This window comes from Rissa tridactyla, chromosome 2 (assembly GCF_028500815.1).
Source record: "Rissa tridactyla isolate bRisTri1 chromosome 2, bRisTri1.patW.cur.20221130, whole genome shotgun sequence".
Classification (NCBI taxonomy): Eukaryota; Metazoa; Chordata; class Aves; order Charadriiformes; family Laridae; genus Rissa; species Rissa tridactyla.
The window spans coordinates 162,390,707-162,412,842 of NC_071467.1; the positions used below are offsets into that span (position 1 = coordinate 162,390,707).

The following is a 22,136-nucleotide window of genomic DNA, read 5'->3' on the forward strand; positions in this document are numbered from 1 at the left end:
TCAAACCTGGCTCTCTATCAGGTGACAGTGCTCCACGACAGCACAAATATGGCTATCTCCAAATTCCCAAACTCTTCCAGCATGTACAACATTCTGCATAAAACCAAAATACTTAAAACAGATGGGGAACCGTTTTTGACCGAGTACAAAGCACAGTTCTCAGCAATGAACTGAACAGTTTCCAGCTGCCAGGCTGGTACCAAAAGCCACCTGGGTACTGCAAGGACTCCAGGGCAGTTTTCAAGGGAACTCAGGGCTTCTCCAAAGTACTGGAGGAGCCAGAGTAAAAGAACATCCTCTGAAGTCTCACTGTTTCTGGATCTCTGTGGAAATGAGGAAGAGAAAATATTCCGGTAGCAAAACTTTTAATTGAGCAACGATCGGTAGTTTTAAAGCTTTAAAACATGAACAATTAGCATAAGAAAGTTCACTAGAAAGAGTTGAGACTGAACACCTGCCACACAAACCATCTGTAAAGAGGCAGAAATTTAGCTGTGACAGCTTTAAGCACCAGCGCAAAGCAAGAGGCACTGGGAAAGCAGCCACACCTCCTCCAAACAGAAAGGCCATGCCATTTTTGTTAATTACCATGAGTTAGACAGTCCCTTTCAAGAGAAGGACTTTACAGAGTTGAGAGTGACACCCTGCCCACGGGAGTCAGATGCTCCACACTGAAGGGCAGTCGCTCCTGGAGGGCGACACGCGAAGTTCTTGCGAGCTCACGGCACCAGCCCAAGCACCAAAGTGAAAACACAAGATCCCATCACCGCAATTGGTGCTAGTTCACAGCCTCCGAGTATCCACGTCCAGTTCCTGTCCCCGAGAACACCAGAGAGGCAGATCCTAGTTATTTTGTGGAGGCCAGACTTGTATCATTGGCTCAGCTAAAGGAGATTAACCGTTATCCTGGCATCTTCAGCAGCACAAGCTCCCACCGAGTGCTCCTCCAGCACACACCCGGATGGCTTCATCGTACATCTTTCTTGCGAGAGAAGTAAAAATCTATCCCTCTGTCTTTGTGCTGCGTTGGCGTGTGTGCCGGTCCCCTCCTGCCCCTGGGGTGGGGACTTTGTCCCTGCTGCAAGTGAAAAATGAACAGTGAGATATTTACTGATGCCATAGAGTGAATCTGATCACAAAGGAACCTCGACATGCAGAAAAATGTCCTTTCTCTGATCTCTGATGCACTTCTAAGCAGAAGGGTAATAATCCAGGCCCTTCAACAGCATGGCCACAAAACTTCCCACTCATGGTGGAGGAATCCGGCCTGAGAAATGTGGTACTGCACATTGGGATTAAAACCCAAAATGTGCTTCATTCTTCCTCAAACATCATATGACAACTAAATTTGAGGCTCCACAAAGTATCCTCACTCGGGAGGAGGCAGGGAGGATGCATGGGGGGAGACAGAATTCTGAAAACTCCTTGAAATACGCAACTACTGGTCACAAACATTTCTTTCGTCCCTTCCAGCTCCATCACTACTGACTGCACCCAGACCTACAGAGCAGTTTCCTTCCATGCCCATCTCCTCCAAGAACATCAGCCCAGTCAGTAGATGCAAGGCTTGACATGTTGCAGGATCCACATCTTAATCCTTCCCCATTCTAAAGGATGAGATACACCCAAAAAACAAAGTGCAAGGGCCAGTCCCCATGTTAACTTGTCTTGCTGACTCCAGTTTGGATGCATTCAAGCACGGCAAGAGTCTCCACCTCATGAACAGAGTGGAAACTGAGCATCAACTTTGACTCCTTTCTGTCCATCTGCATCAGGGGGTGGTTAGGTCAGTGGAGGCCTTCAGAGATACCCCATCCCTCCACTCATATCTGGAACTATGTATATCCAGAAGGAAAAAACCTGACTAAGAAGAGCTACCTATAAAACAGTAAACAAAACACGCACGGGTTTGTTCTTCAGCCCTAAAGCCAACTGGCCTGGCACAGTTTATGTCCATATGCTGTAGGGTGGCTTTGTCAAGACTGTATTTTGTGACAGTCCTTAGCACATGGTACCCTCAAACTGTGCTTGGACGAGGTTCTGGAAGGTGCTGGTTGTCCCTGGCAAAAATATTGCTGGGGAATACACTAATAATGTAACTGTCCAGATGACAGGAGATTGGTACTTGGGCTTGTGCCTCAGACCGATTTACTCTAGTAGGACAGACACAGCTAAATAACCCTGGCTGCACAGTTCCTGGGCAGAGCTGGACCACCCTCTGCTGTGAGCTAACGAGACTTTGCATTAAAGCAATTTTTTCCCTTTATACCTGAGAAAGGAGACCAGAATTCACAGCCACACCTACACACAGAGCAAATGCCCAAAGCCCTCCCACTGCATCCGAACCTTCCCAGTACGCACAGGCCTCTGGTTGATGTGTCGGCTCCACTCCGGCGCTGTCACAACTGGCTGTGGGTAGGTCTCGCCTAGAGTTACTCCGGCCTGGGAGAGAGCAGCACCGTTCAGTGCCCAAGGGGTGTGAATATCTGCACCCTTTATGCCCTGTAGTTCTGGGAGCCACAGCCGGACATAATCCCCCTGCAAACAGAACCAGGAGGACAGCATCCATTCAGTAACAATCTGTAAGTGCTTCCCAGCAAGGGTCTGTCTTAACATGAAAGGAAGAAGCCTGATTTCCAGGTAAAGCAGCTGCTGTACTGCAGCATCAGTTACCTCTGCCGAGTCTCGGCCCCTCCCGCTAAACCCTCTGCTGAGAATTAGCGCTTAAACACAGAGACATAGATACTGGAGCTCCTCTCCCAGGCTCACTCTGCAGGCAGCAAGGGGAGGCAGAGGTGCTTTTCTGGTACAGTTCACCTGCCCTATTTAGGACATAGTGAGATGAAGTCACTCCCAAGAAGTCCCTTTTTCTTTCCAGTGACTGTAAAGGAAACTAGGGTTCCTCGGTCAGCTGCACACCCACCTCTGTGCTGGGCAAGATGAACCCCCCTGCCCCCAAATCTCCCACTAACTCTACTGCTGTGTCCCCTACTAGGACTAATTTCCGACTCCTTGCTAAATCCTGCCAGCTACCGTGCTGAAAGGCAACACCGCGGCTTGCCATGAAGCTAAGGAATAGGGGGGAAACAGGTAATTTGGCATGTGAACACTGGCTAAGCACATGGAAAGGGCGATTTAGCTGCTCCCACCACTTACAGAGGACAATCAGAGGAGTCACAGGTTTAATCTACTCTCCAGGACCTCCCGAGGCACCACGTGAGCAGCTCAGTCTCTCCTGTCACTTTCGAGTTCTCCGACAAGCTGCTCTGCGCCCAAGGAAATGTGAGATACGGATGGGATGTGGCTGTTACCCGGAAGAAACGGTGATGAAACACTAAACACACAGACCATGGGCAGGGCAGGGAGGGCGTACAGAGCACCAGCCTCTTTGGGGAGAGCAGCAGATTGTAAACGTCAGATCTTCCTGTACAACAACGAGGAACCTGCCTGACTGTTGGCAAGGAGATCACAGAAGTGTTTTTGCAGCAGTATCCACACAGCAGATTGACCTCCTCTGCTCCCTGAAACTATCACATGTGCTTTGCTGCACTCTTCTTTATAAGACAGGCAAACAAGACTTACATTGCCATCGTAATCCAGGCCTTGTTTAATCATGTTAAACTTCCTGTTGTCCCGTGGGTCGTTGCCAATACCAGCGCTGTATAACCAGTTGCCGTAATTGCTACAAACATCGTAATCCACCTTGAGAAGAGAGGAAGGAAACAGTAAAAAGAGCTGGGCTGGCCCGTATCTCAAGGGGAGAATTCCTTGCATGGGAATGAGTCTGGCCACACTGGAGTAGTCAGAGTTCTCCCATCTGGCTCAGAAGAGGACCGTGCTGCATGGCTGTATTGTACAGCTGGGACCAGCTTCCCAGGCTACTGCGCTTCGTGGGCCTTAGGTCAATGAGACAGGTAAAACTCCAACCAAAGTCCCTCTCTTTCTCAGTTTCCCTTTTTTTAAAAAATCTTTCTCTTTCTGCCATCATCTGGCAGACTTCATAAAAACTAGCCCTAGCTTTTGAGTGTTCGTATTCCAAACAGCAGCACAGTACATTTCAAATACGAGAGAAAATTCTTCCTGACCAGTTACCCAGAGACCACAGACTAACAAAATCATCTCTGCAGATTGTATTAGGCAGATTGAAGAAAAATCTAACTCAGCCTGTACATGACCACACCGAGTATATGCAGATGCAATAGATACAAACACTGCAGTTTTTTCCCTGCTGTACTTGACCTTCATCAGGTGATAAGCCTCGACTCACAGGGACTTGGCATAGAGAGGTGCTTTACTACGGGAAACACTAGCGCTCTCATGATGTACTCAGCAGGCTGCACATCATCAAGCTATTGTACGTCTAAGCAAATAAAAAGCTCTCAAGGATGCTTATGTGCAATGGAGCAAGGCTCCTGAAACAGGCACAAACGAGAGCAGAACATGGTCCAGTCTGAGTGCTCTTCAGCTGGGCAGGGTGGCTTAAATCCAGCATCGGAAGCTTTCCAGTTGCAGGGCAATTCAGACCCGGCTCAGGAGGGGAGTGGCAGTGATAGTGAACAGGGCGTGGGATCTCTGCGCGTTCCTAGGAGAGGTGTTCGCATTGCGAAAGCGTAGCGCTGGCAGCTGCGGCGGAGTTTGCAAAAACACATCACTAAGCAGGTTCAGTGCTGATCTCCCCTCAGTCCAGCTGCGGCATCAACTGTTCCACACAGTGATGTTTACAAAACCTCTTAAAGTGGGGACCTCAATGCGCCCAGATGGCAGAAGACACAGGGGAGCGGGCTCTGCCCAGTTCCCTTCCCCTTTCTGTGCAAAGCCAGCCGAGAGCTGGGGACAGGGTGATCAATAGCCAGGCTTCCCCTTCCCAGCAGCACTTCCTGCAGTTGGCAGGGGAAGAAAGATGCCATCGGAGGCCTGATTGTGCAATTAACATGCAGGAAAGCGTGTGCTGGAGGTGAGGGCAAATCCAAGGGGGACTGGAGGAGGCAGGCTCATTTCCCCCTCAGCCTTGCCCCTTCCTGGCATTCTCTCTGTTTGTTGCTCTCCCTTTCCCTGGGGCCTGACCCTGTGAATGAAATCATGGCTGAGATACTCTCTCTTCAGGACACCAGAGGGATCCGTCCTTTTCCCTGCCTTTAGCAAGATGCAGAGAGCTTGCCTTAGTCTCCCTGCCTGTCTTTTGTGGATGGCAAACACTTCTTCACAGGCACGCTTAAACACCTGGTGGGCCTTTGGTGGATGTATCTGAGATGGAAAATGCATTGTTTTCCCTTTTTGGAAGGAAGTGAGACCAGTTTCAGTTCTGTACTGGCCTTTACCATTCTCCCCCATCAAACCGATGTCTCCTATATGTTACTCTGGGGACGCCACCAGCTTAAAGTAACAGAGCTGTCTAGCAATACATCAGTGTGACACAAGCTGAAAGGAAGGGACAGGAGGACAGAAGGATCAGCCTGTGCCATGCCAACCTACAGCGGCAGTCAGCATCTGCAGCTTCCCGAGCTGAAAGGGCTCGTGCAGAGTGCCAAATCCTGCTTCCAGTAAGGCTGGTAACATTCATGCCATATGAATAAAGGTAAGAAACCCAGGGAGCACCTTTCCAATGTGAGACCTTCCAGGTCTTCCTCACTTGGAGAATAGGACCTGGAATCTTCCACAGCCCTCTGGATCTGACTGCAAAGTGAACCAAGCTCCTACCTGAGGAAGGCAAGGCTGCACGCCCATCAGAGCAAAGCCTCAATTCCTGACTCCCAGCTCTTCATCAGCTGGTGACTCTAAGCACGAGGCCTGCCTGTACGTGAAGCAAGCTGCCCTCTCCGTGAAATGAAGTCACCTTTGCAACTGCTCTGAAAGCCATAGCTGACAGATGCCATCAAAAGCCACTCAAATCAGTCCTAGCAGCTCACTCTGAAGGACAGGCATGCACAGACGTGTCTGCACATTTGTGAAGTGGCCCATTGTTCTGGAGGACCACTGTGTGTCACATACAATGCACTCAGCCTACAGGAGTTAGAAATGCAGCCACTGCTTGACAATGCACTCCTACAAAGCTTAGGGCATGCAGGGTATCAGCTATCTTATACCACCCATAGAAACTGCAAAAGAAGTGCACTCGAGGTAAGATTTTCCACCCCAAATTCCAGTCAGGGTATGAAGGATAAGGCCACCACTTTTCAGATATAAGTTCTCTGGTGCCATGTGCTGGGGGCTCTCGCTCTCATCTGGAAAAGCGTCACTGCATGGAGCTACCAACACCGCCTTCTGGAGGATCCTGCAGAAGTCCTGCACTGTGTTGCTGTGCAAGCCCACTGCTCACAGCACTGGTGTGAGTTGCAGCAATGGGAAGAGCACCCACATCTTCCTGCAGATCTCTGCAGCCAAAGCCATGTCAGAGCCCAGCTCCAAGGAAGCTCAAAAAAAAATTATTCATAAAAAAGGCTCTTTTAATTGCAGATAATGATGAGGCAACTGGGCTTTCTCTGTATCTCCTGCCATCATAGGGAGTAGAAAGTTTCCTCATTACCAATAGCCTCTTGTATCCTACAGACAAGATCTTTAATGTGAGGCTGGTATTATTCTTTTTTGGTCTGTACCGTTCAGTCTGGTGAAGAACAAATGCAGATTATCACCTCCTCACCCTCAGTTTTCACCATTCAAAATGGTGGTACTGACCGCCTCTCACAGAAGCACAGAATCGTAGGGTTGGAAGGGACCTCTGGAGATCATCTAGTCCAACCAGCTCCATTGGTACCACGAGAGATAATGGCAACCAAGCGAAGATGCAGAGATGTACAGAGGGACAGAGCCCACGCCTCTGCACTGGGGACTGCCAGCCTGTTCAGGCCTTCCTAGGGAGAAGCTATGAGAACAGAGGATGGAGGAGCAACCCAGCTATCGAACTGTGTTTGCACGGCTGCCGATTGGCATAAGAGAAACAAATTGGTCCTCCAGTTGGCAGAGAGGCCTGTGACTCACCAGAGTGAAGGATGACTCCAGCTCGGGTGGAGCTCTCTGGAAGCTGATCCAGCTATTGTCCATACTCGCCTGTTCTTGGCTAGATGAGGTCCCTGTCCACAGCGATCAATGCAAAGGTGCTGTGCCAACACTGGCTTCAGCGGCCAGAACACATTTCTTTTTATGTTCTATTTCTGGGCTGTCCTCCTCCCCAGCCTTTGGGGTGAGCAAATCAGAGCACTGTTAACATAATTTACATTTGAAAATTTTCTCGACTGTGACAGATCTCTGGCTAAAACCCTACATGGAGGATCAAAACTATAATTGCAAACCTCCTAACTACATCTTGGTTGATGGCCATTTTCTTATGTGAGCTTTGGGAAGTACATACCATGCAAGCAGTATATACATGCACTTATATCAGCCTGAAAATTACAGATCATCTTCTGTATCCTTCACTAGGCAGAGCTGTCCCCCTGTCTGTCGCTCAAGGCAAGGGGCACAAACAACTCCAGGTGCACAAAGGGTTCAGTCTTACCAGCAGGTATTCGAACCATTCTGCCCCCATCCTCCAGTCCAGACCCAGGTCCTTGGTGAGAAAGCTGGAGACATTCTGCCGCCCTCTGTTAGACATGAAGCCGGTCGCAGCCAGCTCTCGCATGTTGGCATCGACAAAAGGAACCCCTGTTTTGCCCTCTGCAGAGACAAAAGACAGCGCTGGGACACGATGACATTTTTGGGCACTCAGGAACCAACCTGTGTTCATGCATTCACAGCCGTCCAAGCAGGTAAGACAGTGCCAGCATACAGCAGGAGGGAGAGATTTCAGTGAGGTTTAGGTGGTGTGCAGCCACTAAGATCCACTAGAAATTAAATGAGAAATGATACTGAAAATTAAAATGAGGAGAATATTTGGCAAGAAAAAAAAAACAAGGCACAGAAAAATATCAGACTGGAAAAACAATCAGGTGGGTTGCAGGGAATTTTGCAGAGCAAAATAAACACACACATAACAGTGAGATGGGCCAAGAACAGAAAGATTCTTGACAGGGGACTAATAGCACAGAGGGTCGTATTGGACAAGTCCCCAAGCGTTAGCACCTGAAAAGTAAACAGCCTCGTCTATTGTTAAGGAAAAGATTTATTGCATCTGTGTGCAAATGGACACACGTGGCATTAATGTGAAGAAAGATATATAGGTGTGTATTTCACTGATTCTGATACTTTAATCTGTTAGTCCCTCCAAATTTTGAGATATTACGCTTGCTACTCATGTGACAACAAGGTTATAAAAGCTAAAGAAAAGCAAGTATATTACAAGGCTGTGGCATAACGGAAGATGTGATTTATTCTAAGGCTGTTTTAACCTTCTAACCAAAACTAACTGGAAGAACAATTTAGCATCGATAACAAGGGCTAGTCAACCTCTGGGTGACTAAACAGAAGGCACTAACAGGTCCACCTGGGCAGGAAAATCTAGCTGCAGTACATCTCACAAAGCGTGGAGCAGCCAGTCAGAGCCTGGCCATTCACGACAACCTGTGGGCCTGCTCCTGTATGGTGCTCAGCCTCGGAAGGGAAGCTAAGTATCCTGCACTCACACCGAACTCAGCGACTGGACTCGTGTTTGGTGGTAACAGTTTAAATGACGGGGCCTGATCGTGCTGACGGTTCCCCTAAGTAAATCTGAGTTAGTGTTAGGGCACGTGTTAGCATGCAAACACGTGGAAACCAAAAGCACACTTAGCCAAACCTGTGGTTTCTACTGACCTTTCCAACAGTCAAAGAGCTGAAGGTCCTTCTTCCAGGGGACCTCTTTACTTTGAAGGCCTATTGAGGAAAAAAAATGAACTGCTAATGAAGACAAATGCTGACGCAGGCAGTTATTAATAAAACAATGACAGCCAAAGGCACCTTGGCACAAGACATAAGGATGAAGCTAGCCCTCTCAGTGGTATTACAAACAAGCCACGTTCCTTCTGCAAAGCTTTAGAGATGATCTGTTCCTTCTTTCAAGGGTGGCAAAGGGGTGTCTCGTGCACAGGAAGAATGCTCAAGCTCTAATGGATTTTGATTATTTGTTTTGTTGGTGTTCGCTCTTTTTTTTTTTTTTTTAACTTAAAAATGACTTAGACCTCACAAGTGGCCAGAGATGTGCCCTGGCACAACCTAATATTTTCTCTTTTAATTTTATTCCAGGACAATGTTTATGTGAAATCTGTTTCTGTAGCAGACACTGAAACCAGAATTACCTGGCGGCCCCCAGTAACACTTTGCTCCTGCAGTGCGGTGAGAACAGATGAGGGGGATGCCTTTATGTTTGCAGGAGTCCGTTCCTCTGTACGGTGGAATGGACGCAGTGGGGACGAGTCAGCTCTAGCTCCAGACACATAAGTTTAGGCCCACTACCAGCATCTAGCGCCATCCAAGATGCCAGAGGGCATCGGAAACAGCCACATAGGCCTGGCAGATGTGACACAGGCCCTGAGGGAGATGGGCTCCAGCCACAGCTGGATGCCAGGCAGACTGCCCTAGACTGCATCTAAATCAGTGCTGTACGCTGAGGTATGGGCAGCTGCATCACATGGAGAACAGCTCACCCAGCACAGGCATCAGCTGCAGGGTTTCCTGACTATGTGGGCATTTGTTGCTGTACTGAGAGTTCAGACCCCTGTTTCAGGTGTAGACACCTGCACGTAAGTGACTGGGTCTGGAGCTGAATCTCACTCTGATTCCTGTATAGTGCAAGGCAGAAAGAATATCTGGTGTCTTGGGATTGACACTGCTGGGTCAGTTCCTGCTATGTCAGATTCTCTGGTGAACCCGGGCAAGCCCGAAGCCTGGATTCTCTCCAAAGGTGGAGTGTCTCCGGAAACAGCATCTTTACTCTTATTGTGCTGCTGTTTCCCACTGATGTGTTAATAATACTCCCCATATCTAATCAGATTTGGAGCAGAAGCCTCAGTGTCTACACCGTATCCAGCACCGTGGTGTTGAAGCACTTCTGTGTTAATACTAAGTCACCAGCAACATCCCAGGGTGGTGACACAGGTGCTATGAGAAGAACATTTGTACAACACAATGCCAACAGCCTTTTCTCGTACTTCGCCTGTTGTAAGACTGTACCTTTCCTCTCCAAATATGGTGATCCATACACACCTCTTAATGAGAAAATCCTTTTGCCATACTTCAGGGCCACAAATCGAAAGTAATCCCGCCACAGCAGTTCAAACAGGACCCTAAAACACAAAGTCATGTCCGTATTTCACTGTGCGTCAGATATATTACTGAATTAGGATTTTGCATCCATAGCACCTGTCATTAACACCGTGAGGTTTATTCACAATGAGCAATTTCACGTACCTTCCCACGACACCAGTTCTTGCCCCAAGCCTACTTATCTAGCTTGCACCTGGATGACTACAGTGAAAGCAAACTTTGCATGAATCACTTGGGAAGCTTTCCTTAACTCCAGTGCAGGAGCCGAATTTTGGGAAACCTGTTTCTCATCTGTCCCTACTGGGATGTAATTCTCCAAAGAGCAGGGCGAGGACCTGATTCAGCTTCACACTTCCGCATGAGCAAGCATGTCAGCACATTCCTAGAAGCTTTGCATTGTTAGGGACTTAAAGGCACCTTTCAAAATCGGGTTTACAGTGGTCTAGCTCATGAGATCAGGTACTAGGCCCACAGAAAATAGTTTTATACGAAAACTTTTATTTAAAAAGAGCTTCTTATAAATTGATGGTAACTCAGCCTCTGAGACCTGCTTCAGCTCTCTGATACATTGGAAATATTCTGCTTAGCTGATGTTTTTTATAATTATTTATCACTTTAAAATGCTCAGATCACCCTGTCACTCCAGCTGCAGGCAGGCTGGCTGACTGTTAGACAGAAAAACATTGATATGTTAATTTCTTGAAATCTTCCCTCTCTTAATTGGCTTTGAAGAAAAAAACTCAAACATATACTTCAACAGGTAAAAGGTCAATATTTTACCTGTCATTTGAATTTTAATGAAATTGAGTATTTTGGCCGGAATTGTTGGCAATGTTCTGCCTGTTCTTCACCAACCATTGCGCTGTTTGACACGTTGCAAATGTAACAAACTAATACGAAAATAAAGCTCTACAGTTTGCACGGACTTTCTGGTTTGGGCTTTTTCCCATCCAGGTCTAGTGTTAGGCCAGGCCCTAACATGAACCTGCTTCTCCGTAAGAGCTCCATACCAGGCTCTAATGGACAGTGCATGGGCAGATCAGGGTGCATGAGCAAGTTTAAGGTCAGCCCAGGGATGGATACACTGACCTCAGTCACCATGTAATTTGTACAAGTCGCACAGCCGTGGAGCCTTTTGGGTGAAACCCAGCTCATATCCTTGGCGTGAGAAACCCTCTGGCTTTTATTTGTAAATAGTTCTTCTTCCTTCTCATCTAGCCCGTAATAACGATATAGAGAGGGATGGTGCAGATTTACAGAGATCAGTTCTAAAAATCACAAACCACTATTTCCCAGCAATAATAATGACAACTAGCATTAATAACCTTTACTTATAAAGTGCCTAAAGCCTCTGGATGTCAAAGGCAGACTAATAAATCCATACTGAAACTGAACTGCAATGCAACCCAGAGGAACCAGACAGCAGGCACGGGAAAAACAAACATTAGTTAAGAAGAAAGTGAACAAATCACTCTCTCCTGTGCATGAGATGCCAGTTTCCTTTTCAGAGAAAACAAGCCACAGTGATCGTTCAGGGACATACCAGTATGTGCTCTGATTTGCCGTTCTCTCTTTTTCATACTTCTGGATCTGCTCATAGATGTATCGAGGTGAAATGCAGCCCAGCGCCAGCCTGAAATCAGAAGAATGATGTCCTGACTGCAATGAAGGACTGACAGCTTGATGTCTGCGTGTAGGGAGCAGAGGGGCAGCTTCGTGTCTAGAGCTGTTGTCTGAAAACTTTTGCATGGTTTGCAGTTCTGCCACTGACTTCCCAAACGGCTTTAGTCAAGTTGTATGACTTCTTTGCAACTCTTCAATCTGAGAATCAAAATCCTCCCCTTCCCAACACATGACTGTTACAGGAGTCTCCAACCTACTGAGATAAATCAGTTTACACAAGTTTTACAAGTTTTGCCTAAAAGGCCTTGCTCAGCTGGTGACCTAACGCACCAATAACAAACCCAGAAATCGATCTCAAGCGTCAGCCTCTACATCAACTGTCCTAGCTGTTCAACAGTCCTCCTTTTACTACAGACCTATTTATCATATGCCCAGGGCTCCTTTTCCTGCAGTACCTTAACGTCTCATTTGAATAACCACAGAAGGCAAGTGACTTGCTGAAAATCTCAGGCAGGGCAGGAAAACTAGGGAATCAAACCCAGCTCTGGCATTTCAACCCACTGGGCTCTCTCCCTTTGTTCCAAATCAGTGCTGTGCAAGACAGGAAAGAGCTTGTTGACTCCAACCCAATCACAAAGAGTGATAAGGAACGATTTTTACCCTGATCTTCCTAGAAATGTATTTTACTGCAATTTCCCACTAGGACTCGTGGAAACATTTGATGTTCTGATGAATATTGGAAAACAGGAAGAAAGGCTCTGAAGAGTTTTTGCTTAATTGTTGACCAGGTCTAACACTTACAAATGGTGGGTATGAATGTGAATGACTGGCTGCAGTCTGAACCGGGCTGATTTTGATTATCTAACAGAGGAACACTTTGGGGCAGGGAGATCAGGACTGCCTGCTCTGGGCAAATGGCCAGCTTGGAAAAACTCTAGTGGAGGCCACAAATAAAGAACTTCTGCAGTGCCAGTGGTCCTGGGATCCCAAAGTGCCACCAGGTGGAGCCATCCACTGCAACCATTAAAGCACAAAGCCAGTTGAAAATAAGAAATCCTGACCTGTAACAGCCTTAGAAAATTATTTCATATTGCAAATCTGTCATGAAAACACTCCAGATGTTCTCAGCATTAGGCTGAACTGGGTTCTGCTGCTGCAGTTTGAGTCTGGAATTAACTCTGCCTCTTCCAGCACAGGAGACTAAGCCCCCTAATTAGAAGTAATCATATTTACCTAAACAAAAGGTCCTTTTGCAATAGGAATAATCAGAAGCGTCTCTTCACCCCACAGAAAAACAGAATGGCCGTCTGGCTGTCAGGTGAGGTGACTTGCCCCACAGTATTCAGCAAACCAGGACTGGATCACATTCTGCTACAGCCCTGTCAACATGCTAAAGCTATGCTTCTTCCCTGGCTGCTCTCAACCACCCCGAAACACAAACCAGCACAAAGTCAAAGACAAGTGGGGTGTCTCTTCAGTGCCCTGTCCACATTGCTGCTCCCAGCACACTGGGCTCTTGGCACAGTACTGCTACACTTCAGCAATTCCTGATGGCAGGAATGTTCCTAGGGAACCGCTACCTGGAAGCGCAATAAAGAGCAGCTCTGAGGCTGCTGTACCCCAACAAAAAGGGCAAAAGGAATCACACCTAAACCCCTACCCATGCCCAGTGAGCACTCAGCAGACAGGTAACATCAGTTTGGGATGGGAGTAAAGAAGGAGCTTCCAGTCTCCCAACAAAAATCTTTACCATGGTGCAAATTTGGTTGAGTAATCCATTCCCACCAGTCCATTCCGAGTATCCTTGTAGGATGCAACCAGGTTCTGCATGAGCAAAAGAACAAAAGGGTTTAATACTTTACATGCAACCTGCTAAATATGTTTTCTTTCATACTGGAGCCAGGGCAATCTGGTAGGGCTGAGCTCCCTCTCATGGCTGCCTGCAAGGATTACAGAGCTGCCAAATTACTGCCTCCAGTGCACAAGAATTAATCAGGCCAGCAGTTTTCATTATAGCTCTGGGACGCATGTCACAAGCTATGCTCCCCGCTTCAGCCTGCAGCACTTTTCTTTCTGGAAGCACTATGAACCTGGCTGTGTTATGTGTGAACCTGGGAGTTATGGCGTTTGTCTTCCCAAGTGAAGTGTGATGGAGCCCTGCTTTCCTGGAGATGGCTGAGCATCTGCCCACTGATGGGAAGTAGTGAAAGAATTCCTTATTTTCCTTTGTTTGTGCACATGGCTTTTGCTTTACCTATTAAACTCTCTTTATCTTAACCCACAAGTTTCCTCACTTTTCCCTTTTACTGGCAGGGAGTGAGGGAGCAGCTGCATAGGGCTGAGCTGCCCACTGGGGTTAAACCGTGACAATGCTCCCCAACAGCAAGGGAATGCAGGAACTTCTGAAGCATGGCAGAAAGGAAAGAATCCCCTGGGGGCTGTCCCAGTAGGTGCACTGGACACAGCACACTTCTTAACCCGTCTCAGCTGGAGAGATGCTACCCCCTTTATCCACAAAGCTGTGTGGGGTCTGATGCTGTTGGAAATCAGCATACATCTGAATTCACACAAGACAAATGTAAGGCAGTTCCTCAAAAGTTGAAATACGGTCAGGATGCACAGACAAAATGCAGCCAGCAGCAGCTTCACTCCACCAAAGCGAGGGAGCAAGAAGTAGCTGTAATTATTGTCTGCAAGTTTTTAAAACAGACTACTGGGAACCTCCTACTATTTTTAACTGTGGGCAGCAGCTTGGGTCAGTTGAGTCAGCAGCTCACCCCAATTGCAATTGCAGCCCTTCAAACCACTTTTCACACCTTCAAAATGGAGGAACTACATTGCTGATGACGTGGGACTGGAGAGTAAAAAGGGAAAAATTAAGGTAAAGGAGCTAAAAAAATTGTCCTAATTCCCAAAAGCTGATGGAAAAAAAGTCTTAAGAGGGATGGCCACTAAACTAGGTTCCTAAGTATTTGGCTTACATTCCCATTTCCTGGATGACTTCTTTTTGATTTAGTTTGTCTCTCTGAAAAACTGAAATAATGCTAATACCCTCCTTTGTAAAGTGTTATACAGGCACTAAGGAAATATCATTAGGAAGTGAAATTGCAGCCTCACCCACTTGCACAGCCGTATGTACAAGGGGGAGGACGTAGACAAGGAAATGTATGAGTTACCGTGTCCCAAAAATAATACTGCAGTCTCATTAAAGCCTGGGTCTCTCCTCCACTGCAGGGGAAGGCTGTTCGTGGATCAGTCACAGCGTCTGCCACAGAAAAAAACATCACCTTGTTACCCCCTTGGAAAGCACCTCAAAAGGTAGGGAGCCTAAAATCTAGGGATGTTCAGCAGTAGGGATGTCTGCTTTGGGGACATAAAAGATTGTGCCCTGTTCTTCCTTTAAAACAAGGGCCACATCAAACATATTAAAAATTACTGACTAAGAGGATGTTTTCTACCATCTGCAGGGCAGCTCCTCCAGGCAGGGAATTCATCTTCATTCGCTGTACAAGTGAACGGAGGGTAGTTACAGCTTGAAGGACAACCACTGCCTTTGGTAGGCCTCCATGTTTTGATTCTCAGTAAGAGACACCTCTAAGTAGAATTTCAAGGGAGCAACTGACAAATTAAGTTTTCTTACCCTTCTGTCCCAAATCCTCCATTGTAGGGATACACCCTTCTTCCACCCCTGGAGCCAGAGGCTTTAGCTGATCTGCCATTCGCAGGGTTGGCTGGACCCGCGCCTCAGATTCCACCGCTTTTCGGAAATGAGTGTAGACATCGGGCAACCTGCACAGATTATAGTGCTGTCAGATCTCCGGGGATGGCTACCCTGGCCCCTCCACAGCGCCACACAGCTTCCGCAGAGGGAGGGTTAGCTTTCCAGGCTGCAGTGTCCTGAGGGCAGAGCGCTCATTTTTGATGCATGTTTTTACATTCCCTGGCACAATAGAGGTAGATGCCCCTGCGGCTAGCAGCAATCAGAACTTCGGTCCTTCAGCCAATTTCTTTCTGCTTCTGATGCAAATGGTGCCTTTTCAATTTAAGGTGTGTACTGATGGGGCAATCCATGAGGGTCAGATTTATCTCACCTAACTTCTGATTACCCACAAGGCTGGCCTCAGTGTAAAAATTTGCAACCTCCTGCTGCCTTTTCCGTCAATGGAAAGAAACAGGCATTTTTATGGCCTGACTCTTCAGCCCTATTTTATACATTTTCTATAGGATACTATGAATCACTCAACTCCATCAACTACACCTTCAAGTGACTATTGAGGGAGCCATGACAAGTCCACACACAAAGGGCTACTGTCACAAGCAGCTGCATTTAGCCAGAAGGGGTAATGGAGCAATCCAGTCCAACTTCACAAGGACTCTGGGCACTGCAGACTGAGTATCCAAATCATGCTGGTGGAAGGGCAAGGAGAAATCAGTCCCTCCATAAATGGCCAAACAAACCCCTCAGTTTTATGCATATTGGAGTGTAAATCCTACTAGTACAGAGAGATGAACATGCCCCTTCCCCTTGATGTGTATGAGCATGACAGCACCGTTCCATAAATGCAGATGGGCTAATGGGTCCCTTCCCTGTGGGACTGGATGACCAAGATCCCTCCTGACCAGTTCAGGGGAGTGAGAAACAAATGGGACATTGGAGGAGTGAGTGATACTGTGGAGCAGCCCACCTGGAAATAGGCCTGAAGGGAAGGTCGTCCCGATGATACAGCGTGGATGCCCAGAATGTCTGGATCTTCACCCCGTGCTGACTACACACCTGGCACAGCCCCTTCTCCACATCCAGCTCCTCCTGCGTGGCCTAGGGAGAACAAAATGCACGGCCTCAGCTCACACACACACACAGACCCTTGTCCCTGGTCTTGCCCTCTCCCCTCATCACCCCATTTAGCTTCATCCCTTTAGAGAGAGGTGCACACAATCAATCTCTGAGTATTTTCCCCCTGCCAAACCCAACAACTGTTTTCACTCTCCGTTAGTAGTGCCAATGCCAGAGTAAGGAACTACTTGATGTAGGATGTTGCACATCTTTTAGGTTTTCATGGACTGGACAGGTACATGTAAAAGAAATCCACCAAGGGTTATTGAGTATCAGGATAGCATTGCTGTTTCAAGAAGTCCTTGAGCCACAGATTCTTGGAGGCTGCGAAAGTATTCAGGTGAAATATCTTACAGATTTGTCCTGCTCCTGTGGGCTTCCCTGGGCATCTGTTATTGGTCACTGTCATGAAAAAGGCTATGGAGTTAGATGAGGCCTTTTGTCTGATCCTCTGTAATTGTTCTACATGGATTAAGGCACTATGGGATGTGTCAGTTGTCAAGTTACAAGGCCCGTCAGCAGGCATACCTGCAGCACAGGTTACAGAGTGATTCCTGCATTAGACAGTTCTGAGGTCCATACTCTGCTAATACTGAGTGCACCTATGTATGTATATATGTATGTGTGTGTGTGTACACAAAGCCTCCAGGACCAGTGGTTTGGATCCAGAGCCCTCCATTGAATTCAGCAGGCTCTGGATCAAACCACTTAGTCAGCTCAGTGAAGACAGGTTAGTGACATGCCAACCCCATCGTCAGTGGAGGACCAGACTCGTGTTCCTTTCTTCAACACACTGGTGGGAAACAGCCTAAGTATGGGTGCTGCCAACTCACCGTGGGCCTTTCCTACACTGGATATAATATGCCCCCTGGCAGATAGCTCCCTGTGCAAGGAAGGCACCAGGAAAAGGCAGCTTGATGCAAACAGGAGGAGAAATGGGCTCACCTGACCTAAAATGCCAGTTGACAGAAACTCCTCTTCCTCAAGACACAGCACTTGCAAGTGATCAATCACAAATAGCTGCTGTCATCCAGCAAGGGCTCCCACCCAGACACCTACACCATCCCCATCCCAGGAGCTAGCCAGTTTCCCCAAGCTTAACAATCCCACAGACAAGCAAGGCTCTGAACAGACAGGATCTGCATCATCATTTGATTGCAGAAGAAACTTCCACAACCTAATTTTATCTTTTACCAATGTCACTCAAATATTTCCCTTACCTCTTCATGGAAAGCCAAAGCACTGACAGAGCCCAACTGAGAAATGAGATCACGGACCACATCTTCCGGCTTCCCCTTCCTCACAACGAGGGTACTGCAAACACAAAACATTGGCCTGAATTAGGTTTGATGTTATTCTCATTTATGTGTACAGAAGCCCTAGTTCTGGCCCAGGCACCATCTACTAGTTCTCTACAGAGCACAGGCAGCATGTGGAGGCAGACAGACAGGATTTGACTAGCCTACATTTTTTAGGACCCACTGAACAGTCTGTAAGCCTCTGGGGCTGAGTTTGTGTCAAATACATTCCTGCCACCCCGGATGCCTTAGAAAAGATGACTGGGCAGAAAGCCAGGCTGTTACCTAAAAGTAAATCTGTCAGATCTGTTCATCCTCACACACTGAGGCTGAGATTCAAGAACCAATTCCTCTTTCAATCCCCTTCACAGGTAGTGGTGGTCTGTGGGCAGACCCCTCTCCACTTTCATGTGGGAGTATTCAGTGGAATTCTTTCCTCTGAATGCTCTGTGTTTGTAACAGAGTCAACAAACCTTCCCTCCCGCCTTGCAGTCTCACCAACTGCCCAGCTGTGTACCCAGGGCACCAGACCAAGAGAGAAGCTGTGGTGAGAAAGTTGGTCAGAGGTGTGTGCGGAGTTCTGTGAGGAGCCTCATATGTGACTGTCCCTCTATCAGTCTCTCTCTCTCACACACACACACACACTACTGTGTCATCTAACAGAGGCTTGTGCTGGAGAAGACTTTCTTCAAGGGGCAATACAGTGTTTTTGCCAGAATAATTTAAAGCATAACTGAGATGTTTCTTCAAAGATGGGCTGGGTCTGACAAGGGCAGGAGCAAGGGGTGCTAGTAGCTGAGAGAGCTGTTCCTCTCACTTCCCACAGAAAAGTGGAGACCAAGCTGCCCACAGGGAATACCACAGATTGGATATGGAGATTTCTGTCTACCACTGGATTAAGAAGATACTTCATGGTTGTGGAAATGGAGCCTAGGTTTTAGCATGGCTCTTCACAACCACACGTCTCTCACTGCAGAAGACCGATCTCTCATCAGCCACAGCACAGCAGCATCCAAGCAGCTCTGAATCTGTTCACTGCAGGGTGTGGGTGCAGATACCCACCCACTGATCAATCCTTTCAGCTCTCCTATAACATTCATCACCTGCACGGTCCATGCTGCACTGCAAACCCAGAGCCATTCCTCTTGCTTCTACTACCACTGTTATGCTGCTCAGGGAGATGGCTGATGCATCTTCTGCTGAGCAAAGACAGATGTTATCTGGTAACGGGATTCTTCAGCATGTAGACTTTCAGGCCCTGGTCTACCCCAGTTACGATTTCTAAAGGCATAATGAAGGAGGAATCCCTGAAGACCCCCTTCCCAGTGTAGCCTACCACAAAGATTGGGTTTAGCGGGACAGGGCATGAACAACCTTAACCCCCCAGTCTCACAAGTCAGGATCCACGTCTCAAGCCAACTCCTAGGGCAAACTCGCTAGGGACAAGGAAGGATAGATGGCACAGTGGCTATTGTCATTGCCTACATCTCGGAAGACTGTCGTTCACATCTCCAATCATCAGGACTCCAGGCAGAGCTCAAGGCTGACGCCCATCTGTGATATCTGAGTTCAAGAAAGCAAAACCCTGCATGGCACACAGCCTGGAGGGCTCTCTGCTCCCTTGCAGATGCCACAGCAGGTGATATGAACAGGGGTTATGTATGGGACCTTCCTGTATCTGGCTGTGGCTCTCCAGTGAGTCATCATCAGAGCCCAGAGCATCTGACATGATTTGACTCACAGCACAAATATGTGTTGAAAAAGAGAAAGAAAAAAAAGATAGATGTGTTATTTGCACCATGCTTTCTCAATTACCTTCCTTTTTTCTTGAGCGTTTCCCTTAGATCCTTCACACTTTCCAGCAAAAACCTGAGCCGATGGGGCCCCGTCTTCGGGAAGCCGTAGCAGTGGGTGCCCAGGTAGTGCCGTGGGTCGAAGCAGTAGAGGGGAATAATGAAATCCGCGTTGCCCTGAGCCCAGTGGAGCACCTGGAAACACAGAGAGGGCCGTGGCAGCTCTCGGGGGCGGGATGCAGCGCACATCTCTCCCCAGCCTACCCGGGAGCGGGGTTATCTCTAAAGAAATACCGGGGTGCCGCCGGCCGGGCCCTACCTGGTTATCGTGGGCGCGCAGATCGCAGCGCAGCAGGCAGATGGCCGTCCTCGCCGCTCCCGACATGCTGCCTCGACGGGGCCGGTCCCACCTCACCCGGCCCGGCTCCGTCCTCCCTCAACCCGGCCCCCACAGCCCAGCCCTACCCTGTCCTCCCTCAGTCCGGCCCCGCTCCGTCCTCCTTCAGCTCGACACCCTCAGCCCGGCCCAGCTCCGCCCTCCGTCCGCCCGGCCCCCTCAGCCCGGCCCCCTCCCGCCTCACCGCCCGCTCCCCCTCAGCCCGTTCCCGCCTCACCGCCGCGCTTCCCCTCAGTCCGCCCCGCCGGGGAGGAGCCGTCCCGCCTCCGGCTGCCTGCGGCCGCCCCCACCGCCGCCCTGCGGGCCCGGGGGACGGGCGGGTCCCGTCCCGATTTGCGGGAGGGCGGCGGGACCACGACGAGCCCTCAGCGGCGGCGGGGGCTCCGTGGGCGCGGAGGCGGCGGCGGGGCAGGAGGACCCCTGCCCTTGGTCCGAGATCCCCGCGCCTTTCTTTGGCAGCCTCTCACCCTGCCCAGGCCGGTCACACATTGCTGAATTTGTGGTTTGTTTGGTGTTCTTTTTTTTTTAAACCTCGATAATCTCTTTATCTTCCACACAGCTGGGAGCCACCTCACACAGAAGCGTTGCCCTGTTTGTGCCGCCATGGTGAATCGCCTGCAAGGAGCCCTGCTCGCCCGGCTCTCTCTATTAATATTAATTAGTATTTAACCTGTAAGTGACAAGGTTGTGTCGCACCCGTGGCTGCTAGCATGCGAGCAGGCTTTGCGGATAGTTTGCTCACCTGTTGACGAACAAAACGTGAGCTGTAGATGAGCAATAATTAATGTCTTTTCACTCCCACCACTGACAGCAGCGTCCAAAGTGAAAAGACTTGCCTCATCCTATAGTTTCCATAAGTTGATGTAGGACACCAGTGATCACACATCCCTTACTCACTGAGTTGTCCCTTAGGATCCTTTATTTCATCTGATAGCTCTCATAGTAAGAGGACACACACAAAAAACCCAAACAAAACAACCAAGCCCCTGCATGGCTCCCTGGCGGAGGTCTCCAGCCACATGCTCCCCTTGGAACTCCAGTGGCTTTCCTGGGGTGGGAGAGGATGGGGAACGTGTTGCAGCAAGGAGCTGGTGATGACTGGGGATCCAGGTTTACAGAAACGAATTGCTGCAGCTCATTTAAGTACCTGAATTGCTGAAGTGGAGCTTTTGGTGGAGTCACACAGACTCTTAGATCCTCACTAAAGATTACATGTGGTACCCAAACCCCAGTGGGTTGGGAGTCTTGGCTTTATTTCCATCTCTTCCAGGCCTGCAGGTGCTCTGCACACGACCTGCATTGGCTGGCTGTGGGAAGCTGTGCCGATTCCCCCTGTGACCCACATGACACATCATCTCCTGACTCCTTTTCTGTGCAACAAGGGCTCCTTTTCCTGGCTCAGCAGACTGCAGCCCGCTAGAAGAACCAGTGACTCATCTCAGAGGGCTCATGTTTGGTGGAAGAAAAGTAGAGCCAAAACTTTGGCGCGTACCCAAGGAAAACACAGTTGTCGGCTTGCAGTGCGTATGCCATAGAAGCCAACACCTCTCTTTATTGTATTAGAAATGAAGGGATTTTACAAATCCAGTTGCCTTTGCCTTCATTTGGACAAGGACAAACGGTGCAGTTGGCTTCGCTTTTGTTTGCAGTCAGGTTTCCCCCACAATGTCTTGGTTGACATTAAGCTGGGCCAAGTCTGGCAATAATGACATCCTCTTGTAGCTTACTCATAGCTGCTAGACAGCCACCCACTTGCACTGCAACTTAGAGAGGTCTTATTTAATGGGCGTGCAAGAGAGAGGTGCCCTACTGCCTGAAAAGGGTTTATTTCCCATTGGCAGGGAGTGCTGGCTACCATTAAACAAAACCCTCTGCAACATAAATAAAAAGATTTGAAACTCTTGATATGCCGATGAGGAAACAAAAGTGGTTTTAAAAGCAAGTGAGTTGATGACAGCTTTCTATTTACATAAAGGATGCAAGGTGTCCAATGCTGAGGGAGCGGCAAGAGCACCATG

At 48.5% G+C, this 22,136-nt stretch overlaps 1 protein-coding gene across 2 annotated transcripts; it reads right to left on the minus strand.

Annotated features, from left to right (window-relative positions):
* Nucleotides 1–362: 362 nt before the first annotated feature.
* Nucleotides 363–20,219, minus strand: LOC128906286 (cryptochrome DASH-like). 2 transcript variants are annotated; one of them, XM_054193337.1, is made up of 14 exons: nt 20,041–20,219; nt 19,744–19,916; nt 17,851–17,944; nt 16,482–16,612; nt 15,437–15,585; nt 14,973–15,061; nt 13,547–13,620; nt 11,717–11,806; nt 10,114–10,193; nt 8,725–8,784; nt 7,493–7,650; nt 3,583–3,702; nt 2,362–2,538; nt 363–1,078 (listed from the first exon to the last, which is right to left on the minus strand). In XM_054193337.1, exons 1-14 carry the CDS (start codon nt 20,104–20,106, stop codon nt 968–970), a joined length of 1,572 nt encoding a protein of 523 aa, XP_054049312.1. In that variant the 5' UTR covers nt 20,107–20,219; the 3' UTR covers nt 363–967. The 2 variants fall into 2 exon arrangements, with proteins under 2 accessions (XP_054049312.1, XP_054049311.1); XM_054193336.1 differs by having other exon boundaries at nt 17,851–17,965.
* Between the last annotated feature and the right edge of the window lie 1,917 nt (nt 20,220–22,136).